This window comes from Hypanus sabinus, chromosome 4, assembly GCF_030144855.1.
Source record: "Hypanus sabinus isolate sHypSab1 chromosome 4, sHypSab1.hap1, whole genome shotgun sequence".
NCBI lineage: Eukaryota > Metazoa > Chordata > Chondrichthyes > Myliobatiformes > Dasyatidae > Hypanus > Hypanus sabinus.
The window spans coordinates 109,828,678-109,851,657 of NC_082709.1; the positions used below are offsets into that span (position 1 = coordinate 109,828,678).

At 39.6% G+C, this 22,980-nt stretch overlaps 1 protein-coding gene across 1 annotated transcript in view; it reads right to left on the reverse strand.

Moving 5' to 3' along the window:
• Window positions 1-22,980, reverse strand: part of rubcnl (rubicon like autophagy enhancer) — a 111,860-nt gene that overhangs the window by 16,189 nt on the left and 72,691 nt on the right. Inside the window, exons 3-9 of the mRNA XM_059966144.1 lie at window positions 20,939-20,982; window positions 16,469-16,586; window positions 12,142-12,597; window positions 10,771-10,868; window positions 5,596-5,779; window positions 4,052-4,165; window positions 2,343-2,391 (exon numbers count right to left, since the gene is read on the reverse strand). Of these exons, the coding sequence (XP_059822127.1) occupies window positions 2,343-2,391; window positions 4,052-4,165; window positions 5,596-5,779; window positions 10,771-10,868; window positions 12,142-12,597; window positions 16,469-16,586; window positions 20,939-20,944 (1,025 nt within the window). The 5' untranslated portion in view covers window positions 20,945-20,982. The remainder of the gene's footprint in view (window positions 1-2,342; window positions 2,392-4,051; window positions 4,166-5,595; window positions 5,780-10,770; window positions 10,869-12,141; window positions 12,598-16,468; window positions 16,587-20,938; window positions 20,983-22,980) is intronic.

The window sequence follows — 22,980 nt, forward strand, 5'->3', positions numbered from 1 at the left end:
ATGTTGGAGCCTGCACTGAATGTACTGGTGGAGGAGCACACCAAGTCTGGTGAGATTTGTGGAGGGAAATGATCAGCTGACACTCCAGTTCAAGACCCCCTTCATCTGGACTATTTATTTAAAAAAAAATTGTGGACAGAGGGAGTAGAGAAGTCTGAAGAAAGGGTCAACCCAATGTGCAAAATTAAATGGAGAATGAAGCCCCATTTGGAACAGGCACATTGCAAGATTTCCTCCTCTTCCACCAACAGCAGCCCTTCCCCCTCCAAACATAGTCTATAAATCATTCATCCACCCCACTAACAGCTTTTGGACTCATTCCATTTGCACGTTGGGTTTAAAATACAAGATAACTTTTTGATTTCTCTTTTGTAAGTGACATTTTTGTTTTGCTCCTGGGAGAAAATGCCACAACTGAACTTCACAAGACATATACAATTTATAAAACTGTACAAGTGTGAGGTTTTGCTCACACATTAGCAATTTTTCCCCCTTGTTCAACAAACTGGCACAAATTAAATATCGCTCATTCATGAAATCAAAAGTCTGCAGTCTTCCATTCCTCTGCAGCCTGGACTCATCCTGTAGGGAAAAAGATGGTGGAAGCCACTTTTTTTTATTAAAATAAACATTCACTCTCCCAGTCATTTCTTTATCCAGCATTTAAAGATGCTGTGTCCCAAGGGAAAGCAAAATAAAACTAGACCACAAGACAATAAGATACAGGAGCAGAATTAGTCTATTTGGCCCAGAGTCTCTGCCATTTCAACATGGCTGATCCATTTTTCCTCTCAGTCCCAATCTCCTGCTTTCTACCCATATCCCTTCATGCCCTGACTAATCAAGAATCTACCAACCTCTGCCTTAAATATACCCAATGATGGCCTCCACAGCCACCTATGATGATGAATTCCACAGAACCACCACTCCCTAGCTAAAAAAAGTTACTCATCTCAATTCTAAAAGTCCCTCTATTCTGAGAATGTGTCCTCTGGTCTTAGACTCTCCCACCACAGGAAACACCCTCTCCACATCCACTCCATCGTTCGATAGGTTTCAATGAGGTCACCTCTCATTCTTCTGAATTCCAATGTACAGGTCACCGCCTCCTCAAACTCTACCCACCACCCCCTACCTGCACCACTACTGATGATTGGTGGAGGTGGGCAGGATTTGTTTTATTGGTCAAGACTGTCAATCAGGGCCAGCATCAGCAGGCCTGTGTGGGTTTGCTGAGCAGGGCACAAAGTGACTACCTACAGACTGCAGCCTGAAGGACAGTGCAAGTCTTTGGGGGTTCTATTTTGCAAGTCGAATGTGTGCATTTACTTGGTTTTGGCCCTGAAGTTGTGGCCCTGTTCACCCAAAAGGAAAAGGTGGGTTCTAATAACCGCAAACTGGATCTGGCTGCACAGCTTTGGTTTGTCTGTCATGGGTTAGGGAAACTTGGAACAAATTCAGTGCTGGAGTCATTCAAATCAAGATCGTTCTGTGTTCCAGACAACCATCCTCAAATCTGAAGGGATTGTTATCCAGCAACAAATTTCAGTAATTTCCAAGAAGCTAAAGAGGAAAAACCTGTCCCGCTCATACCCCTTATGGAATAGTGTAATGTCATAGATGACTCAAAGATACACAAACAACAACCCATTCTTCAGCACCTCAAGCCCAGTCACAGGTCATTAACTTCCCACCTTTCAATGATCGTATCCATTCAGTTTTCTGTTAACTACTTTCTGAAATGGTCCAAGTTTCTTTTGTTGAAAATCGGCCAAATCATTACTGCCTCGGTAGCTGCTCATTTACCCCATTATGGTCAGAGTAGAATGGGATAAAGACAGCAAAAATATGAATGTTTTAACTCCATCTAAAGAACTGCTGAAGATGCCAAGATAATTACATCAACAGTTAGAATTTTGGGCGACTAATCATCCAAACCAGTACTTTTTCAACCAGCAATAAAAAACAGAAAAAGGTCAAATTAGATTAAAAAGAAATGATGCAGGGAACCAGGAAGACAAAGCAGGGAGAATAAAATAACTCTTTGCAAAGTGTTTTTCTTCCCCTTTCAGGTTAGTGAATTGTTAATACAAGTTTATAGTCATTGCACAGCCAGTCAAATTCAAACCCCACTAGACAACTGTGGGATTTAATTCTAATAATAATCCATGTTTAACGCCTAATCAAACTACTAGGCTATTATAAAACCTCATTAGCTCATGAAAACCCAATAACTCAAGTAACGCTTTGCAATCCTCATCGCTGCACTAGTGTAGATCCAAAAATAAACAGATAGGAGGCAGGCTTGTGAATGAGATGGGAATGAATCAAGAAATCCTTACCTTTCTGACTTTAAGGGACCATCAGAACGAAAAACAAGGTCATCAAATTCTGAAAGTGTAAAGAAAGTCCGAGGAATGAGAATGTCAAAACAAAACAGCACTGATTTCTCTCCATCTCCAAGTAGAAGAGCAAATATCCTGTGGGAGCCTTCATGGAGTCTGTACACGGAGAGAAGTTGTCCCACTGACAGACAGATCAGGGGGCCGGAGGAAACTAATATAGTTTGGGAAGAAGACCAAAAAAGGAGGAAAGCTCCAGTGTAATTCACGTTGAAACCTTCTCCACCAACCTGGTACAAAAGTAAAAAATGTAACACAAAATGTTGGAGGAACTCAACAGGCCCGGCAGCATCTATGGAAAAGAGTAAATGGTCAATGTTTTGGATGAAGATCCTTCATTGGGACCTGCAGAAGGGTCTTGACCCAAAGCGTCCACCGTTTATTCTTTTCCATCGACGCTGCCAGGCCTGCTGAGTTCCTCCGGCATTTTGTGTGCGTTACTTTCATTTCCAGCATCTGCAGATTTTCCCTTGTTTGTGATTCATAAAGGGAAAAAGGAGATAAGTACTTTGGAGGCTGTCCTGCAGGATTATGAGACTGACCATCTGGGAGCTGGTACTGATTTAAGGGGTCAAATTTCTTCCTCTTCCATAGGTATAAATTACAAAACATGGCCTGTACTGTTAACACCCAGATTAGTATAAAAATCCAAGTAAAAAGGGGGAAAAGTGAATTCCTCTGGGAACTTGACAAGTCTGCTTACATTTTATTCTATGGGTTTTGATGCTGTATTTGACAGAGTTAGCAGTTTTCCACAAAAAACTGCAATCCTCTGAAAACATTAACTGCATTCCGGCAGAAAGTCTCATCTGTGCATGTGACTGAAGTCGAGATTTTCGAAACAAGTCTCATGATGTGGCAATCAAAACCAAAAAGCCTAAAGGAACCAAAAGCAGGGCTAGTAATTCCTCGACAAAACTGCCTATGGTCATTTAAAAGAGATATTGGGTGAAGTTAACTGAAAACTGCCCTCAAACAACCAATCCCAGAAACTAGAATAATATAATTGTAGCTTCGTCATTATTTCAGCCTGATGTTACTGGTTATACAAATGGCAGCCGAGTTTGCTGATTACAGAAGATAGGCAAGTTGTAAAAGATCTTGGGGCAGCTACAAAAGGGATAGCAGATAATTAGGACAGATAACAGTGTTATTGTCTATTACTGGGAGATTTGAATACAAGAGTACAAAGGTTATGCAGGACATTGATAAGACCACCTGATGTACTGCAAATTATATCAATTCCTTTTTGAAGTTGTTAATACATGGGATGCAGTTTAGCTAAGGTTTACTAGATTAACGCCTGGAATGGATTTACTGCCTTAAAGTTGGACGGTGTGAAGGGGTGATCTCAGTAAATGGAAATCTGAAGACCTGCAGATGCTGAAAGTGGGAAATAAACGCAGTCAGTGAGCCAGTATTTATGAAAAGAGATGCAGTCAGCTTTCTGGTTTGAATATTCTTGACTAGAAGTTGACCATGCAGCAGCGGTTGATCACCCAAGCTGATGACAGCTTCATAGACAAAGTGCACCACCCACAAAACCCTGGATATTTTACAGGGATAAAAATCCACCCTCCCCCCCCCCAGAGAAATGGGGACCATCAGTAAAGATTTTTTTTAAAACTCAATTCTATTGACACCTGTACCTATTATCACAAAATCATCACAACCATCGTCATCAGCAGCAACAGCATCATCACCATTTTGATTGTCCGTGGAGACAACTTCAGACGAATCATCCAACTGTGTAGCAGAACCACCTGTAAAAGAAAGGCAGGCTAACAGAACCCATGTAACAAAAGCAGCTATCAGGAAGCTAATCAAAATAAGGTTACTTCAGGCATAAGCATCTAACATAACGAGAAGAGCTCAGTAATACACTTGTCAACAAATACTTCTATAATAGTGTTGTCATTTAAAAATATTCCAAGAATTCAAGATGCAGAAGCAGCTGACGATATAACGGGCTTCAAAGTAACTGGGAATCAGGAGGTCGATGTGAACAAGCCAACCCGATAAGAAACAACACTGCAATAGAGAATTACTGCAGCTTTATTGAAGTTTTTAAAAATCATAATGTTAGGGGAAAATATATAGAAAAGAGAACAATCAGGATTTTAGTTGATTTGTTCCAACTGAAGTGCAAGACAGAATTTATAAAGGAGACAGGAGCAAACTGAAGTGCTAGAACCATAGAACATCACAGCACGGAAACAGACTTTCTGGCCCTTCTTGGCTGTGCCGAACCATTTTTCTGCCTAGTCCCACTGACCTGCACCCGGACCGTATCCCTGCATACACCTCACATGCTAGGAACCAATGCTGCAAATGGAGTTTGTGCCAAGAGGGAAAAGCAAACTTTTAGCGTAACAGGAGCACTGTTAAGTCACAAAGAAGGAATTAAAGTCTCTGAGTAGAGTTCAAGTTGGGCACAATTACAGAAGACCTGAAAAAAATAATCAAGAAACACTGGCTGCCCCATAAATTGGCTCAATAGAAAGTTACAAGAATGGGCTGTTTGTGCCAAGTGTTCCGGTTTTCTCCACGTCCACGAGGTCTACCTGGTAGGTAAATAATCTACTGCAAAGCTTCCTTTAGCACAGCAAGCACCAAAAGGAGAGGTGACAGGCACGGGAGAGAAATAATGCAGCAGGCCTGCAGGGAAACAGTGCGATTAGAATTGGACACATTTATGAATCCTGAATCCTTATTTGCAGGGAGATCCTTTCATAATCCCACGAAAGTAATAGTCAAATGTTTCATGGCTCTGTGAACTTCAATTGCGAATGCTATTTGCTTGCTTCTATTGTTTGGACAATTTGTTTTCCCCCTCCTCTACACACAGTCTTTTGTTTCAATGGGTTCTATTGGTTTCTGTGTATGGTCTTCCTGCAGGCAGCCACAAATCTCACAGCTGTATAAAGTATATACACTTTGATAATAAATGTACTTTATTTTGCTCAGCCCAAGTTCCAAATTTATTCTGCAAGTTCCTAATCTTGAAATATTGCAATAATGCCTTCCAAAAAGTACAATTTTCTGACTTTATATCAAGTCAAAAAAATTGCATTTGATTTATTTATCCTGATCATTTAAGATGCTATGCACATTTGACATTAGTTTTTAATCAAGTTATAACCAAAATGTTTTGATATTTAATAAAGATAATCAAAACAGTTCAAATACTTACATTCAAACCCACTGTCTACAGAGTCAGAGTGTGATTCTTTCTTAATACAAGTTCTCAAATCTGATGTCTTAATAAGATTACTGTTATCCTCTTCTCCCGGTTCGGCTTGCTCACACAAGATGTTGCATTTCAGATTCTCTAATGTCGCAATAACCAAGTCAGCAACAATAAAGTGTGTATTCTCCTACAAAACAGAAGCATTGACCTATCGAATTCATGCAAGCCCAAGGTGCAATGATAATAAATAAACAGATGCTTTGAAGTGAAGAGTGCTGGAGAACAGAAGGCACTTCTGTTGCAGGGTGTAGGCTTGAACAACGTGCATTTGCTTTGCCACACTCCCAGCATGCCCAAACTTCAAACAAGTCAAAAGAGCTCCTTTAAACTCATGGGCTCATTATGGGAAGGCTTATTCTACAGGAAGATGATTCAGGAGTTATACAAGACCCCATCTGCTACTCTATGGTGCAAGATTTTGTTCTAATGCAATTGGAAGTCTTAGTCAAAACCCTTATTCCAAAGGCCAAAAGGAAACTTACACTTGTAATAGATCTGAACCACGTTAGTACGGGACAAGAAGGTTGAGGTTTAGAACTCTTGCCAACAGTATTGTGGTATACCTACACCAAAGGTCTATGTCATTCAAAGCAGCAACTCACTGGGTATTTAAATGCTAGTAGAGCCTGCAAAACTCATTTCATATTCCTTGAACAAAAAAAACTGCTATTAAAAAATTAATAGGATTAATCGCTGCACAGTATTAGATTCCAATTCACCAATTCTCAGTAAGTGGAATAGCCCTGCTTGCAGTAAAAGCAGACAGCATTCAGGCACAGAGCTGACAGATGGCAAGTAACCTTTGTGCCTCTAAAGTGCTGGACAATGATGACTTCCAACAAAGGAACCTAACCCTCCCAATGACATCACTGTCCATCGGTTTCCCTACCATCAGTGTCACTGTTGACCAGAGTCTCAACTGGACAAACCACACGCTCTATAAATTGAGGCTACAAATACATTTCAGAGTTTGGGTGTCCTACGGCAGAGATTTGTCACCTAACACCAAGGTCTTTCTACCATGCACAAGTCAGAAGCAACACGGAGTTTATCTCCTACTGGTGTACAATGGCTGCAGTGTGCATCATCTACAAAGTTTATATGGTTATTTATCCTCGCTGTTCCAATAGAATCCACCAAACCTGCCACCTGTCGGAGGATATGACATCACCTGCGGTGAATGTTGCCTTCTGCAGGTGGTAGTTTTCCCACAAGCTGCATGTCATCCTGACTTGGAATGGATCAGCCCATGATAAAATGGCAGAACAGACTCAATGGGCCGAATGGTCTAATTGTGCCCCTGTATCTTATGGTATGTATCTCTAGCTCTTCATTTAAACCCTGAAATTCCCTCCCCAATGGCATTTCTGGGAAGTCCACCAATGACTTATTGTTAAAGTATGAAATGCCTTCAACTAACTGGAAGTTGCCTGGTCCTGTAAAATAATGGAAGCCCCGATGAACTACAAAACTTGTGATTCTATTTGCTTTATGAGCTTTACAATCCACTTCCAAAAATCTACATATCCATACACATAAATTTTCAAGTTTAAAATCTGTTTTAAGGTAGAGTTACGCTATGTGCAATCAAGTTATGGAACTAACCAAGTCCCCACTTTCCCTCCCCAGATAATAATCGATTCTATTCAGATTATACCACTCATCTACACACTGTATCAAAAAGGAATGCAGAGCACCCAGAGGAGAATTTACAAATTCCAGAGAGCACCAGAGGTTAGAATAGGGGCCATGGACATCATGAGGCAGCAGTTCAGCCAGCTGCAACACTAGTTGGAGTAATGCTTATGCTCATTTTCAGCTTCAAGTAATTCTCCACCCCCCACAAAAAAAAACACCCCTTAAACACTAAAATACCGCTGATGGTTTACCACAGTTAAACTTACTCAGCAGAAGATGGCCGCATTTACAAATGGATCAAAATTAACATAATATTGAATCCACACATTCTATAGTCAGCTTTAAAAACATTTCATATTTTGGCAAATAAAAACATGTTACCAATAACACTTTTCAAGATTTTTATAAATCTTTATATCAATCAGAATTTGACGGTGACCGGTTTACGATGGATAATTTTTTTAATAATTTGAATATTTCTAAACTGATAGATGAAGATTGTAGCTTGCTTGATGCTCCTATTTCTATGGATGAAATAAGAGAGACTATCTCATCAATGAATTCAGGGAAAGCTCCTGGTCCTGATGGTTTTATTGTAGAATTTTTTAAAACTTTTTCTTTATTGCTTTCTCCTTGGCTATGTGAAATCTTTAATGATGCGTTTGTTAAGAAGAGATTACCTCAATCGTTTTATGAAGCTACTATCTCTTTAATTCTTAAAAAAGATAAAGATCCTACCTTATGTGCATCTTATCGCCCTATATCATTATTAAATGTAGACTCTAAGATTCTTACAAAAATTTTAGCCATTAGATTAGAAAAGGTATTACCACAGATTATTTCAGAAGATCAAACTGGTTTTATTAGGAATCGATATTCCTTTTTTAATATTAGAAAATTGATTAACATAATTTATACTTCATCACCTACAACCCCAGAATGTGTTATCTCATTAGATGCTGAAAAAGCCTTTGATAGAGTTGAATGGACATATTTATTTAATGCATTGAGAAACTTTAATTTTAGTCCTAATTTTATATCATGGATTAAATTAATATATTATAAACCTGTTGCTTCTGTTCTTACAAATAATTATAGATCCTCTTTTTTTCAATTATCTCGTGGTACGAGACAAGGTTGTCCTTTAAGTCCTTTATTATTTAATATTGCATTAGAACCTTTAGCTATTGCTATTCGTGAGTCTCCTAATATTTTTGGTATTACCCGTAATGAGAAGTTATACAAATTATCGCTTTATGCTGATGATTTGTTGTTATATATTTCTAATCCTAGTAGGTCTATTCCTGCTATTTTATCCTTGTTGGCTCAATTTGGTAGTTTTTCTGGTTATAAGTTAAACTTAGATAAGAGTGAGTTATTCCCTTTAAACGCGCAAACTTTATTGAGTGATAGGATGCCATTTAAAGTTGTTACTGATAACTTTATCTATTTAGGTATAAAAATCACCAAGAAATATAAAGATTTATTTGGACTGAATTTTTTACCTATGCTTCATCAAATTCAGCAACTTACTACTAGATGGTCTCCCTTATTTTTATCATTAGTTGGTCGGATTAATGCTATTAAAATGATGATTTTACCGAAATTTTTATATTTATTCCAAGCTTTACCAATTTTTATTCCTAAATCTTTTTTTGATAATATTGATTCAAAGATTTCCTCATTTGTTTGGCAAAATAAAAATCCTAGGTTAAGCAAAAGGCAATTACAAAAGTCTAAAAAAGATGGTGGTCTAGCTTTACCTAACTTTAGATTTTATTATTGGGCGAATAATATTCGTAACCTAATGTACTGGAAACTAGATTTGGATTCACCTGTGTGCCCACAGTGGGTAAATTTGGAATGTAGTGAGGTTAAGGGATATTCTATATTTTCCGTTCTTGGTTCTTTTCTTCCTATTGATTTAGCCAAATTCAATAAACAGATATCTAACCCTGTTGTTAAACATACACTACGAATTTGGTTTCAATTTCGCAAATTCTTTAATCTGAAAAACTTTGCTCTGGACAGCCCTATTTTATGTAATTTTTTTTTCAAACCTTCATTGACAGATCAAGCTTTTAGTATATGGAAAAGGAAAGGTATAAAATGTTTTCGTGATCTTTTTTTTGAAGGTACTTTGATGTCTTTTGATCAACTATCCAACAAATTTGAATTACCTAAATCTAATTTTTTTTTAGATACTTACAAATTAGAAATTTCTTACATAAAATTCTTCCATCTTTTCCTAATTCAACTCCATCGGATTTTTCAGATTTGATTTTTACTTTTAATCCTTGTCAGAAGGGATTAGTAGCTTTTATTTATAACATGATTATGAAGATACAGCCAGAAATATCGGATAGAATTAGACAAGAATGGGAAAAAGAACTTCGATGTAATATATCAACAGATAAATGGGAAAAAATTTTACAAATGGTTAATTCCTCCTCTATTTGTGCTAAACATGCTTTAATACAATTTAAAATTGTACATAGAGCTTATATGTCTAAAGATAAACTTGCCCGATTTTATTCGCATATTAATCCTCAATGTGACAGATGTCACTTAGAAGTGGCTTCATTGACTCACATGTTTTGGACATGTCCCACTTTACATAACTATTGGAAGGACATTTTTGATGTCATTTCCTCAGTATGGAATATCGATTTACAACCCCATTTTATTACTGCAATTTTCGGTATACCAAATGAAGATGGCAATCAGCTTTCCCCTTCAATCAGACGAATGATTGCTTTTGTAACATTAATTGCCAGAAGGTCTATATTACAAAACTGGAAAGAAGTAAATCCTCCTACTACATTTCAGTGGTTCTCCCAAACTATTTCTTATCTGAGTTTGGAAAAAATCAGAAGCACTATCTTTGATTCTTCAATTAAATTTGAAGAAACCTGGGGACCATTTATTCGACACTTTCATATGAATTAATTTGGCTTATTTCAGATCCTTTTCTCTACTTATACTTGTTCAGGTATGGAGTTCTGGAGTTCTTTTCTTGACACCTTTATATATTTATAAAGTGCTATTATTGCCCATGTTAGTTTTAGTTTAGTATTTTTTTTCATTATATATTTTTTCTCATATATAATTTCAATTTTTTTTTCTTTTTTCAACGATTATTTTTGTTTTTCATATATATTTATATAGACTTGATTGATTTATGTACCTTTTGTTGATGGATGTTTTAATAGGATATTATTATCCTATTACTAATGTAATCTCAAGTTTATTGAATCTGTAATCTATTCATTATTTTGTGTTGTTTTTTTTTATATATGAAATTTAATAAAAAGATTGAAAAAGAAAGAAAGAAAACATGTTAGGGATAGCTGGGGATCAAACTGACATTTTTCTTGCAGTAATCCCAAATGTAACCAACCAAATTTCATCAAAAAGTAAAGGGCAATTAGTAAGTGAGATCTTCATGAAGATGAAACTGAAGTAAGAGAAAAATCTTACCTTTTCCTGAGCTTTGCTGGCACTGAAGCTTGGATTAGAGAGATAACTTGTGTATATAATAGTTTCTGGTCTGTTTCTCTGACAATTCTGTGCTTTGTCTATGGAGGGAAAGGCTTCATATTAGACTACAAAGTAGGAATTAGGAAAATTTGAGGAATTAAGCTGTTTGCTCCAAACATTGAGTACAGATTTTTATCAATAGTACAATTTTAATCATTTGATTCCAGCTAAATAAAAGTGAAATGCAGGAAGAACCCTCAGGTCAGGCCATATCTGTAAAATGAGAAACTGTTAGCATTTCTAATAAATGATCTGTAATAACCTTAACTCTGTTTCTCTTCTTGCTGATACTGCTAGACCTGATGAACATCCCTGAAATCTTCAATTTTTATTTCAGACCTCCTGCATTTGCAACTTCTTCTCTTTGCTTTCCAGCACATCAATTGACATTTTACAGATGGCCTCTCAACTGCTAGGACCACAAGACTCATGCCGCTAATAGCAAATTCATTGCCCATTCATAAACTGCCAGCTTCTTGGTCTCTCCTGCCCTGTGCAAACTCTGAAAAGCATCAATGACTATCCTCCCATTGTTGCTTGCAACCACAGGGATTTCACACCTGGAGCTCAGATAGCAGTTGGTAACGATTCTCTCATTTCCTACCATAAACCTTTCCTAAAAGTTAGAGCTGCCTCAGGTTGCCTGCAAATTCAAGGAAGTGGCTTTGTCTAGCATCCCTGGAGTAACTAACTTCTGGGAATAAAAGAGGGTACTCAGCTGACAAGGAAACACAAGGCTTAAATGCATTAACTTGTTCAACCTTGGCAAGCCAGGATATTATTGCAACTGGTGCTCGAAAGAATTAACATTTTGCAGTTTGAATAGTGACACAGCCAGGACAACTGAAGACCTGACTTTCATAAATAGGCCCAGAATGTCAGGAACATCTTCAACTGATTTATGAAATCTGTGCTTATATTGACGACTACAAATGGGATACACAATGATCAATAATCTATAGTCAGACAGTATCAAGTCACAATCTCCTGTGCAAAGCTATTTTGGAACAAAATAACAATAGTTATTGGAAAATATACCACATAAATTATATTAAATCTACAGCACAGAAACATAACTACTCTATGCCAGTCCTCACCATCCAACCTTACAAATCCAACCACCATCCATCCCTGACTTCCTTCCAAACCACTTCTCCCCCCAATACATCAAAGAACAACCTAGTATGTGTGATGGAACTCCATTTGCTATTCAGCCAGCCAATCTAGGGGCCCTTCAGATCGTCCAGGTTTTAGTATCATCCTCATCAGTTCTAACCATCAACCTGATATCATTGATACTCATTACTTTACCCGGACAGTTGCTCCCGTGAGGAGGTCGATTTGCAAGAGCAACCATCGATGGACTGCCATCAGTGAAGACTGTGCACTTGGTAGCTGTTGACTGTACAGAAAGGAGGAATTTATTGAAGGCGTTGGAAATTACATGACTTGAGGACAGCTCAGGTGATGCCGACAATGAATTGTTACTACACGAGTAATCTTTGGATGTTGTCATTGGAATCCCAACACTCTGCTGCTGTTCACCATCTCTGCTCCAACTGTGCCAAAACTTTTTTGCACTTGTATCCTGCAGTAAAGTCTGTGAAGAAAGCCTTGTATCAGGAGTACATTCTTCTGTGGATGGTTTGAAGCCATCGTACGATTCCAACATAGACACCAGGATCTCTTTGATTGATGCTGCTTTGTTTGAGTATTGTCCTGAACTCAGTGCAGTCTGGCCCATGACCACTGGTCTGGAGTATTCATCTGAAACGAGAGACACAAGGGCAAGCTGAAATACTGGTAGCACTTTAAATTAATAAAGTGTCTCAAAAAGGATAGATAAGTGCCAAGATCATCTCAAATTTATTCATTTGCCAAGTGTTTCCCCAATATGAAAACAATTTACAGATGTACAGTGGAGAGCTTTCTAAATGGCTGCATCACTGTCTAGTACAGGGGAGGGGGATTACTGCACAGGATTGTAGTTACAGAGAGGTGTAAAGTTAGTCAGCTCCATCATGAGTACTAGCCTCTGTAGTATCCAAGACTTCAAAAAGTGGTGGCTTCCATCAAAGACACCCACCACACGGGACATTCCCTCTTCTCATTGTTACCATCAGGAAGGCACACACTCAGCTATTCAGGAACAGCTTCTTCCCCTCTGCCATCCGGTTTCTAAACGGACATTGAACTACTTTTTTTTGCACGACTTATTTTAACTTATATACACACATGTATACTTACTGTAATTCAGTTTTCTCTATATTTATCATGTATTGCATCGTACTGCTGCCAAAAAGTTAACAAATTTCATGACATGTCCCGGTAATATTAAACCCAATTCTGATTTATAGAGGAAAATCAGCTCTCTTGGATTCAAACCTACTCGTTCGTGCCTGGAAGCTTAAAATTAGCATCTGCTACAGGCAGGATGCTGATGTTGGAATTAACACTGCCTTCTCACCTTCCTACTCAGACCCCTGCTCCCCATTAAAAAGGAGGAACTGAAATTCTATATGGGCCCCTCATGTTGGAGTGGAGTGATGGATCAATAGGGAAAATTAACATTCCTTTTAAAAAAAAATCAGGTAGAACTATATGCAAATTCATCAATCTCTATTGGGCATTTCCAGACTTGCCATCTCCACCACCTCACTATCATCGGACTACCTCATCAAAATCAACCTGTTAAACTGATTGCCAAGATTTCAGTAGCACTGGGACACATCAATTCTATAGCCACAGATTACCTCCAGAATCCAATCCCATACTTGGTAAAATTAGACTAAATGTCAAGTCAAGGAAAATGCAGTCTAGTGGGTATAATGCAACTCACATTAATTTACCAGCTCAAGCAATATAGGTTCACACAATCCAGGGTCATACCAGAAATCAATGGTAATCAGAAGCCCCTTTGCTCTATTAGCAACCTCCTTACCCGTTACTGATTCTGGGTAGACATCTATGTTTCAGCAATAAATCAGCCCATTTGCCTTCCCCAGTGCCCACTGCTTCAGATGGCTCAAAAATCACCTTTTGAAGCTGGTCTTGAAGTACTTCACCTCCTGTAGCAATGTCACTTCATCCTTTTTAATTACCAACTGAACAATTTGCACTCTTCCCTACAACTGTAGCCCTCTCTTCCAGGATTTGAATCTCCTGTGCTTTCTCAAAGCCCACTTCACACCAAGCTCATAATAATTTCCAACACCTAAACATTGAAAATTTCTTCACCAGCAGCACCTCCCAACATTGGAAACCACATAGTGAGCACCAAACACAGTAACTGAGACTAGAAGAGTCAGGTCAACATCACTGACGCATGTTGTGAAATTTGTCTTTGCAACTGCTGTACAATGCAATAGATTACATAAACAACAAACTGAATTAAAGTATATATTAGTTAAGTAGTGCAAAAATAAAGTAGTGCGGTAGTGTTCATGGGTTCAATGTCCATTCAGAAATCGGATAGCAGAGGGGAAGAAGTTGTCCCTGAATCATTAAGTGTGCGCGTTCAGGCTCCTGTACCTCTTTTCTGATGGAAGCAATGAGACCAGAGCGTGCCCTGGGTAATGATGGATGCTGCCACGTCAATTACCACTTCATCTGAAAGGAGTGGTTGGGTCTGGGATGGGGTAAAAGTAGTCATTGCACTCCCTGCATTTGCAAGGCATGTGGCTGATGAAGATGGAAGTGGAGATCATGGAGGAGCTGCTGAGGAAAGAATCAATTTAAAATACTGACAAGACAAAGACATCTTTGGTAGCAGCAAGTTGAAGGCAGGAGATTCTGGAATATTGTGCATTAAAACATGGATACTGGTGGAACAGAATGATTCTTGTTTAGCAGGCTGCATTTAACACTCAATATGGTTAACACCATGGTTACACGGGTGAATGCATTACAGATTGGATAATAGCTTTGCAAAGCTTTTCCATTCACACCACCTCTAGCTTCCTGCCACTGTCATGTTAATCATGCATCCAATTCCAATTTTCTGCGGCTCCAGAACACAAGCTTGGGGAAATGCAACTCAAAAGTTCCAAGTAAATGCATTATCAAAGTATGACTATGTCACCATATACCTCCTTGAGATTCATTTTCTTGCAGGTATTCATTGTGGAACAAACTGACAATGACAGCTTAGCAGTTAGCATGACTATTACAGCTCAGGGTGTCAGAGTCTGGAGTTAATTCCAACATCATCCGCAAGGCGGCTGAACGTCTTCCCTATGGAATGTGTGGGATTCCTCCAGGTGCTCCAGTATCCTTCCACAGTCCAAGGACACACTGGTTAGGAGGTCTCAAACAAAAGAGACACACACACACACCCCCCTCACCCTCCCCAGAGGAATTCAGCAGGCCAGGCAGCATCTATGGAAAAGTGAATCGACATTTCAGGCCGAGACCCTTTGGCAGAACTGGGGGAAAAAGATGAGCAGATGTTAAAGGTTTGGGACTGGAGAGAGAAATACAAGGTGATAGGTGAAACCTCATCTTACAATTTTCTCTCTCTCCCTCTCCTCTGCCACCTTTTTTCATTCTACTCATCTTTTATCTCCAGTCCTGCCAAAAGGTCTCAGCCCGAAATATTGACCGTACTTGCCCCATCCTGGCTGCCGAGTTCCTCCGGCATTTTGTGTGTGTTGCTTAGATCAGTAGGTTAATCCACACGGGTTTGTAGGCAAATTCTCCTGTGATTAGACTAGGGTTATAATCGGGGTGGGGGGGGGGGGATTGACGAGCAGCACAACTCAGAGTCAAAGGGGCCCGTTCTGCATGGTGTCTCAATAAATGAGCAAAGAAAACACCACAGAATCAATGAAAAGCTACACACAAAGTCTGATGAGCACTGTGATAAACACAAAAAAAATAATAAATAATATTGAGAACAGGTTGTAGAGTCCATAGATTGTAGATAGTTCAGTGTGAGGGAGTGAAGTTATTCACATTGTTTCAGGAGCCTGATGGGGTGAACATTAGTAATCTGGTGTTGTGAGACCCAAGGCTCTTGTACCCCTTTCCCCATTTTCATTTTCTCTCAGCATACACACAAGATTCAACCATTTCAAATGAGGAACCTTACCAGTGTGACCAGGGCTGGCTAGTTCTGATGAAGAAAAAAATCAGCAGTTTGCAACATAGCTGTTTATTTCCCAACCCTCCCTACCCCCCCCCCCCCCCAACCTTATGGGTATCGCCAACATTCTCTCACTTCATACTTATAATGGCCATGTTCTCCATTTGGTGTTTCTAACCGACACGGTGCTTTTCAGCAACCTTGTTCAGGTTCAGCACACATTTGACACCATAGTAACAGAATATATTAACTGGCTCACTAAAACAACATCTAGACAGATTAGATAGGAAGCAGTCTCTACAAAATACAAACAAGAGAAAATCTGCAGATACTGGAAATCTGAGCAAGACACAGAAAATGCTGGAGGAACTCAGCAGGCCAGGCAGCATCTAGGGAAAGAAAAGGATTTTACCTGGAAACATTCCTTTTTTGACTGTACTCTTTTCCTAGATGCTGCCTGGCCTTCTGTGTTCCTACAGCATTTTGTGTGTGTTTGTACAAAATACACTTCAGTTTGTCATTCCACTAGATTGCTAAAAAGATTAAAACAATTACCTGCAAATACTGATGAGCCTGGAAACTGGGGCAAAGGACACAAGGTGTTCAGATGGAAACCTGAAGTAGAGATACTCTCTGCCTCAGCTGCAGGAAATAGATTATTCTCTCTTCCCAGCTGTTAAGAGTGCAGAGAACAAGTTCAGATTTACACAAAGTGCCAATTATCCAGTAGTAGTTAAATCAATGAAGCTATAACAAGGCCTGGATTGGGGAAAGGAGAACTTCAACCAAGCAATTTGATTGGTGTAAAACTGGGTGGAAAGAGGCTTTAATCAATCATATGATCATGACCAAACCTCCTTTAAAGAAACACCATTAACAGTCAACAATGATTTGATAAGTATTTTGTTCATTTAGTTCAGATTGCCAAAATGTGCTTCTCCTGTTTGCTTGGCTGAAATAACTTTACAACTCTAATGGTTCTTTCCATTTCCAGATTTTCCAAACCCCATTTCAATGAAGACATTGCCCCTTTAAGATTGTTTAGGTTAGACATTTTAAACCAATTATCCTCTCCAATTTACTATTCCAATCAGCATTCTTCACTGAAAATTAAAGAGGTGTGTTTAACTTCACTTCTCTGCACAGATTATACTGTGTGAACTCTGTATCTTTCTTTAAAGTTGTGAATAAACCATTTATGTTAAATTCTAATTTTATGATGGATATACTGCTATGGCAGTAAAACATATCTGTTAACAATAACCAACTTTCAACTGAGGAAAAGTTGATGCATTATAATATTAGTTTCAGTATTTCATTATCCATCCAAATGTGTCTGCCCTGTAGGATTTTCTGTTTTAATTTCAATGTAATCTTTTGAGTTATTATAATATGATCACTAAGACTGTTGCTTGTTTATATTTTCTTTCAGGCTTTTCACCCAGCATGTCCCCAAAGCTGAGCCATTTCTGTTCAAAAGGCTGGACAATGGAACAGCTACCTACCCACTCCTCATTAGAACAAATGGATTTTTATTATTTGTCAAATCCACAGATAATCTCAACCAGAAACACCCCAACCTAGTCGATTCCGTGCTCAGTCTCAATCATGCATTTGAGACCAGTTACTAACGTCCAACAGGCTCTCACCACCAACGGAATGCCTCTGGTAAAATCTGTAACCTTTCCGAAATATCAACTTTGCCCGTAAAATCACAAGGAACTGGCATCTAATATGGCTATCCTCATCTTCAAATCAGAAATGCACAACATCAAAACAGGCCTTTCCATCCATCCAGTCCACCTTGATCATTAATGACCCATTTGCACTATTTCCTACTTAAATCCCATCATTTTATTCTCCCTGCATTTACATCAATTGCCCCCAGAGGGCAATTGTCTACACACGCGAGGCAATTAAACTACCACCCTGCAAGTCTTTGGGGGGAAGGTGGAGCACCCAGAGGACACCCATGTGTTCAGAGGGAGGATGTGTAAAACACAAACAGGGTTGAACCTGGCTCTCTGGTGCTATGAGGCAGCAGCTGTGTTGCCGTGCAGTAACAGGGAGCAGAAGTGGTAGCAGAACAACAACTGATTTTCCAGAGTGGATGCTCAACACCTGATGACTTGGATGATTTTTAACCAAGAGATTGCCAATGTAGAAATGAAAGTGGAAATGGAAAAAAAAATTCAGTCAACGTTCGGGCTGCGACTCTTCAGAAGGACTGGAAAAAAGGAGGTGAGTAGAGTTAAAAGGTGGGGGGGGGGAGGGGAGGGAGAAACACAGGGTGAGAGGTGAAGAGTTGGGAAGTTGATTGGTGAAAGAGGTACAGGGCTGGAGAAGGGAGAATCTAATAGGAGAGTGTAGAAGGCCATGGAAGAAAGAAAAGGGGGAGGCAATGGGCAGGCAAGGAGATAAGGTGAGAGAGGGAAAAGGGGATGGGGAAATGGAGGGGCGGCATTACTGGAAGTTTGAGAAATCGATGTTCATGCCATCAGGTTGGAGACTACCCAGACAGAATATCAGTTGTCGCTCCTCCAGCCTGAGTGTGGCCCATCACGTCGGTGGAGGAGGCCATGGATAGACATATCAGAATGGGAAGTGGAATTAAAATGGGTGTCCACTGGGAGGTCTCACTTTTTCTGGCAGACGGAGTGTAGGTGCTCAGAGAAGTGGTCTCCCAATCTACATTGTGTCTCACCGATATACAGGAGGCCACATTGGGAGCACCGGACACAGTATATGACCTCTAACAGACTCACAGATGATGTGTCGTCTCACCTGGAAGGACTGTTTGGGGCCCCGAATGGCAGTGAAGGAGGAGGTGTAGGGGCAGGAGTGCCACTTGTTCTGCTTGCAAGAACCCGTCACCAATCTTGACCTCTCCATAGAGCATTGTGTGCAGTTCCGATTGCCACACTCTAGAAAGCTTGTGATTACGCTACTGAATGTGCAAAGGAGATTCACTAGGATGTTGGTTGGATTGGGAGGACTTTAGCTATGAGGAGAAGTTGGATGGGTTGGGCTTGTTTTACCTGAAGCAAAAGAGCTGAGGGATGATATGATAGAAGCACAGTTAGGATAGACATCATTCCCAAATGTAATCATTCATTTGTCAAAGCCTCAGGTTCTGATATCTCAAAACCAAAAATGCTCTTCGGTCCTCTCTCCGCCTGTAAGGTACTTGTTAAAAGCTAACTCGTCATTCCAGTTTTTGTGCATTTCTCCATAATCACCTGAAGTTGCTTGATCCCTCGTGTGAAGCTCTGGATAAACGTTGCTATGCTACAGGTGGCTTAAACTTGTTGTTGTTTATCATTCACAACACTTATCAGTTAGAGAGCTGGGTGAGAAAAGATTTGTTAAAGGAATAAAACTGATCTCTAATTTTCTTTAAAAAGGTGAATATATCCACCTGACACTATACTGAAGCTTCAGTACTGATTACATTCTCAACGTGGGGCTTGGCCCTTAGCCCAGAGCACAAATACCACCAACTCAACAAGGCCAACACTTGTACCAATAAATTGTTTTATTTACATCTGGAGTTTGATGACAAGAGAGTATCCCAGATTTCATATTGGTGACATCCCTATTGGCAACAACATGTCTTTGTTAATTCTTGGATGAAATGGACATAATCCCAGATGGTCAAGTCCAACTAAGAATGACATCTGACATCTTACATCACCATAGACTTATAGGTCTAATTTCTCAACAGTTACAAATGTGCAACAGCATCTGCAAAAGGAAGGAACCGTCCTTTGCAATGAAAATGGAATGTGATGTCTTCAAAAACCAGACCCAAAACTCATGTTCTCACATCACAACATCAAAATGCTTTGTATGCTCCTGAGTTCTGTTAAAGGATTCATGTCCTTTTTAATGCAAAGTCCTTAGTCCCAAAAATAAAGAAATCCTAAGTATTTGTAAGAAAATTACATAAGTGAAATGTGCAATTGTAGATTATAATATACTGTACAGTTCACTGTACAATACACTTTACATGGTACTCGAAAAGGAAGAATATGCTGGAAGATATGCAGGCTGGTGTAAATACTTCACCCACCTTATTGATAAATCCTTCAGTTCCACACTTTCTTATAAGATTATCTATAAAAGCCATCATTCCTTGGAAAATGTCTCAACATTTTCACTATTCATTACATTAAGTTTCTCCAAACTTTGTTGCTGAGTTCATAGCTCAGTTTCTAGGCTCGTTTATAGATGAAGCCATTTCAACGCTCTCCAAGTTCAGGAGGGAATTTGGGAGAACATATACCAGTCCTCACGGAAGGGTCAGCAGAGGAAAGAAATGAGCAGTGTCAAGTTCCTGGGTATTAACATCTCAGAAGATTTACTCTGAGCCCAACATGTCAAAGAATTACAGAGAAGACACCAGTAGCTCTACTTCATTAAGAGCTTGAGGAGATTTGGTCTGTTAATAAACACTCTTACAAATTTCTATAGATACTGTACTGTGAGGAGTATTTGGACTGGTCACCTCACAGTCTGGTATGAAGCCTCCAGTGCACAGGATCACAAGAGACTGCTAAGGTTTGTAGACTTAGTCAGCTCCATTGCAAGCACAAGCCTCACCACCATCGATGACATCTTCAAAAGGTGATGCCTCAGAGAAGGCAGCATCCACCATTAAGGACCCTCACCACCTGGGACACGCCCTCCCTTTTCGTTACTACCATCAAGGAGTTACACGAGCCTGAATGCCCACGCTCAGTGATTCAGGTACAGCATTTTCCCCCTCTGTCATCAGATTTCTGAACAGACTATGAACCCTACCTTGTTATTCCTTTTTTCACTTTTTCTTTCTTTGTAACTTTTGTATTTTTATGTCTGCACACTGTACTGCTGCCACAAAACAACATTACATATCAGTGATAAAAATCTGATTTTGATCCCAGAGTCGGTTTAAGTGAGTTTAGCTAATACCTTTTCTAGATGGAAACATCCCAGGCAAATGACATTCTGTTGTTAAACAGGGCAGAACTCTTAAAATGTTACCTTCATTGATAGTCAAGGCATCTCCTCATCTTCATGCACATTTTCTGTGGAAGTGCAGTATAATTAATTCATTTTTAGAAATTTGGTTGTTCATTAAATGATACACAATTTATCATGACAATTTATTAAATAGGACTCTACCAGTATTAGCAACAGCTGTCAGCATAGCTGGCAAACACAAATTGTAAATTCACAAAGTGTCATGTGGTTATGGTGGTAAGACAAGGAGAGTTTGCCTATTACATCAGAACATTAAAATAAGACCAAGAGGCTCCTCGGGTCTACTCCACTAGTCGATAAGATCATAGCTGATCTGATCTTAGCCTCAGATCCAATTTCCCACCTGGAATCCCTTACAACCAAAACAATATCTTTCTTGAAACATAGTCAACCTTATCAAGGGTGGAGAATTTCAAATATTCAGAGTCAAGTTTATTATCACTCACCTAGATGACGAAACGTTTGTTGTTTTGTGGTGGCAGTTCAGGGCAAAGGAATACAAATAGAGGGCAAACTATGTTAATATCAAGGTCATGGACCAGAAATCTGAGAGCAGAGGACAAGCAGCTGTTTCTGAATCTTTGAGTGTGCCTCTTTGGACTCCTATACCTTTTTTCTGATGGTAACTCGTCCTGGATGGTGACAATCAGTAGTGATGATGCCACCTTCTTGAGTTACCAACTCCCTCTGAGAGAATTTCCTCCTCATTGTTGCCTTAAATAGGCCACTTCATATTCTAAAGCTACGCCCCCATTCTGGAATTCCCCATCAGGGGAAGCCTCCCCTCAAATTTCACGAGAAACCAACTTTAGAAGAAGGAATTGTGAGACTGTATGATCAGACATGGATGAGTAAAAAGAAGTTTTGGTGGATGATACTGGCTGGGCACTGTAAACCTGTGTCAACTAACTGGCTGGAATATTCAAAGACATCTTCAATCTCCCACTGCTGCAGTCGGAGTTTCCCACTTGGTTCAAAGGGGCATCAATTATCCTGGTGCCCAAGAAGAGCAGAGTGAGTTGCCGCAATGACTAGTGCCCAAAAGCACTTATGTGCTCTGTGAATGGGTGTTTTGAGAGGTTGGTGATGGCTAGGTTTAACTCCTGCCTGAGCAAGGACCTGGAGCTGGTGCAATTGACCTACCCCCAAGACAGGTCTAAGATGAATGCAATCTCATTGGCTCTCCACTTGGCTTTGGACCATTTGGACAACAGTGATACCTACATCAGGGTGCTGTTTATTGATTTCAGCTCACCTTCATCCCCTCAGTATTAACCAGCAAGCTTCAAAACCTGGCCTCTGTACTCCCTATGTAACTTCCTCGTCCTCACTGACACAACCCCGTTTCATTGCTACAATCAGCAAGGAGGTACGGGAACTTGAGGGACCATACTCAATGATTTCTGACCAGTCCATGAACACTACCCCTTTATCCCTTCTACTGTCCACTATTTGTTATTTTATAATTTTTTGTAATTTTTATGTCATCATGCTGTACTGCTGCCACAAAACAACACTTTCCATGTCAAATAGGTCAGTGATAGTAAACAAACACCAGAAAGTCTGTAGATTCTGGAAATCAAAGCAACACACACACACGCACGCACCCCCCCCCCCCCAACCCGGAGGAACTCGACAGGCAGCATCTATGGAAAACAAAATAAACAGTCGATGCTTTGGGCCGAGACCCTTCATCAGTGCCCCTAATCATCAGGTCCTGAAGAAGGGTCTCGGCCGAAACATCGACTGTTTACTCTTTTTCATAGACATTACCTGGCCTGCTGAGTTCCTCCAGCATTTTATGTGTGTGCTGTTCAGTGATTTTTAAAATAGGGTACAATTTATGTAAGTATGAATAGCTGTAAAAATAATCAAAACTCGTTTTGATTCATCTGTGGCTCAGTGGAAAGATTTGCATCAGACAAAATGAAGCTGGCTCATCTTTTTTTTTGAGATTCAGTTCACAGGTAGAGTCATAGAGCATGACAGCACAGAAATAGGCCCTTTGGGCCATCTAGTCTGTGCTGAACTGTTATCCTGAT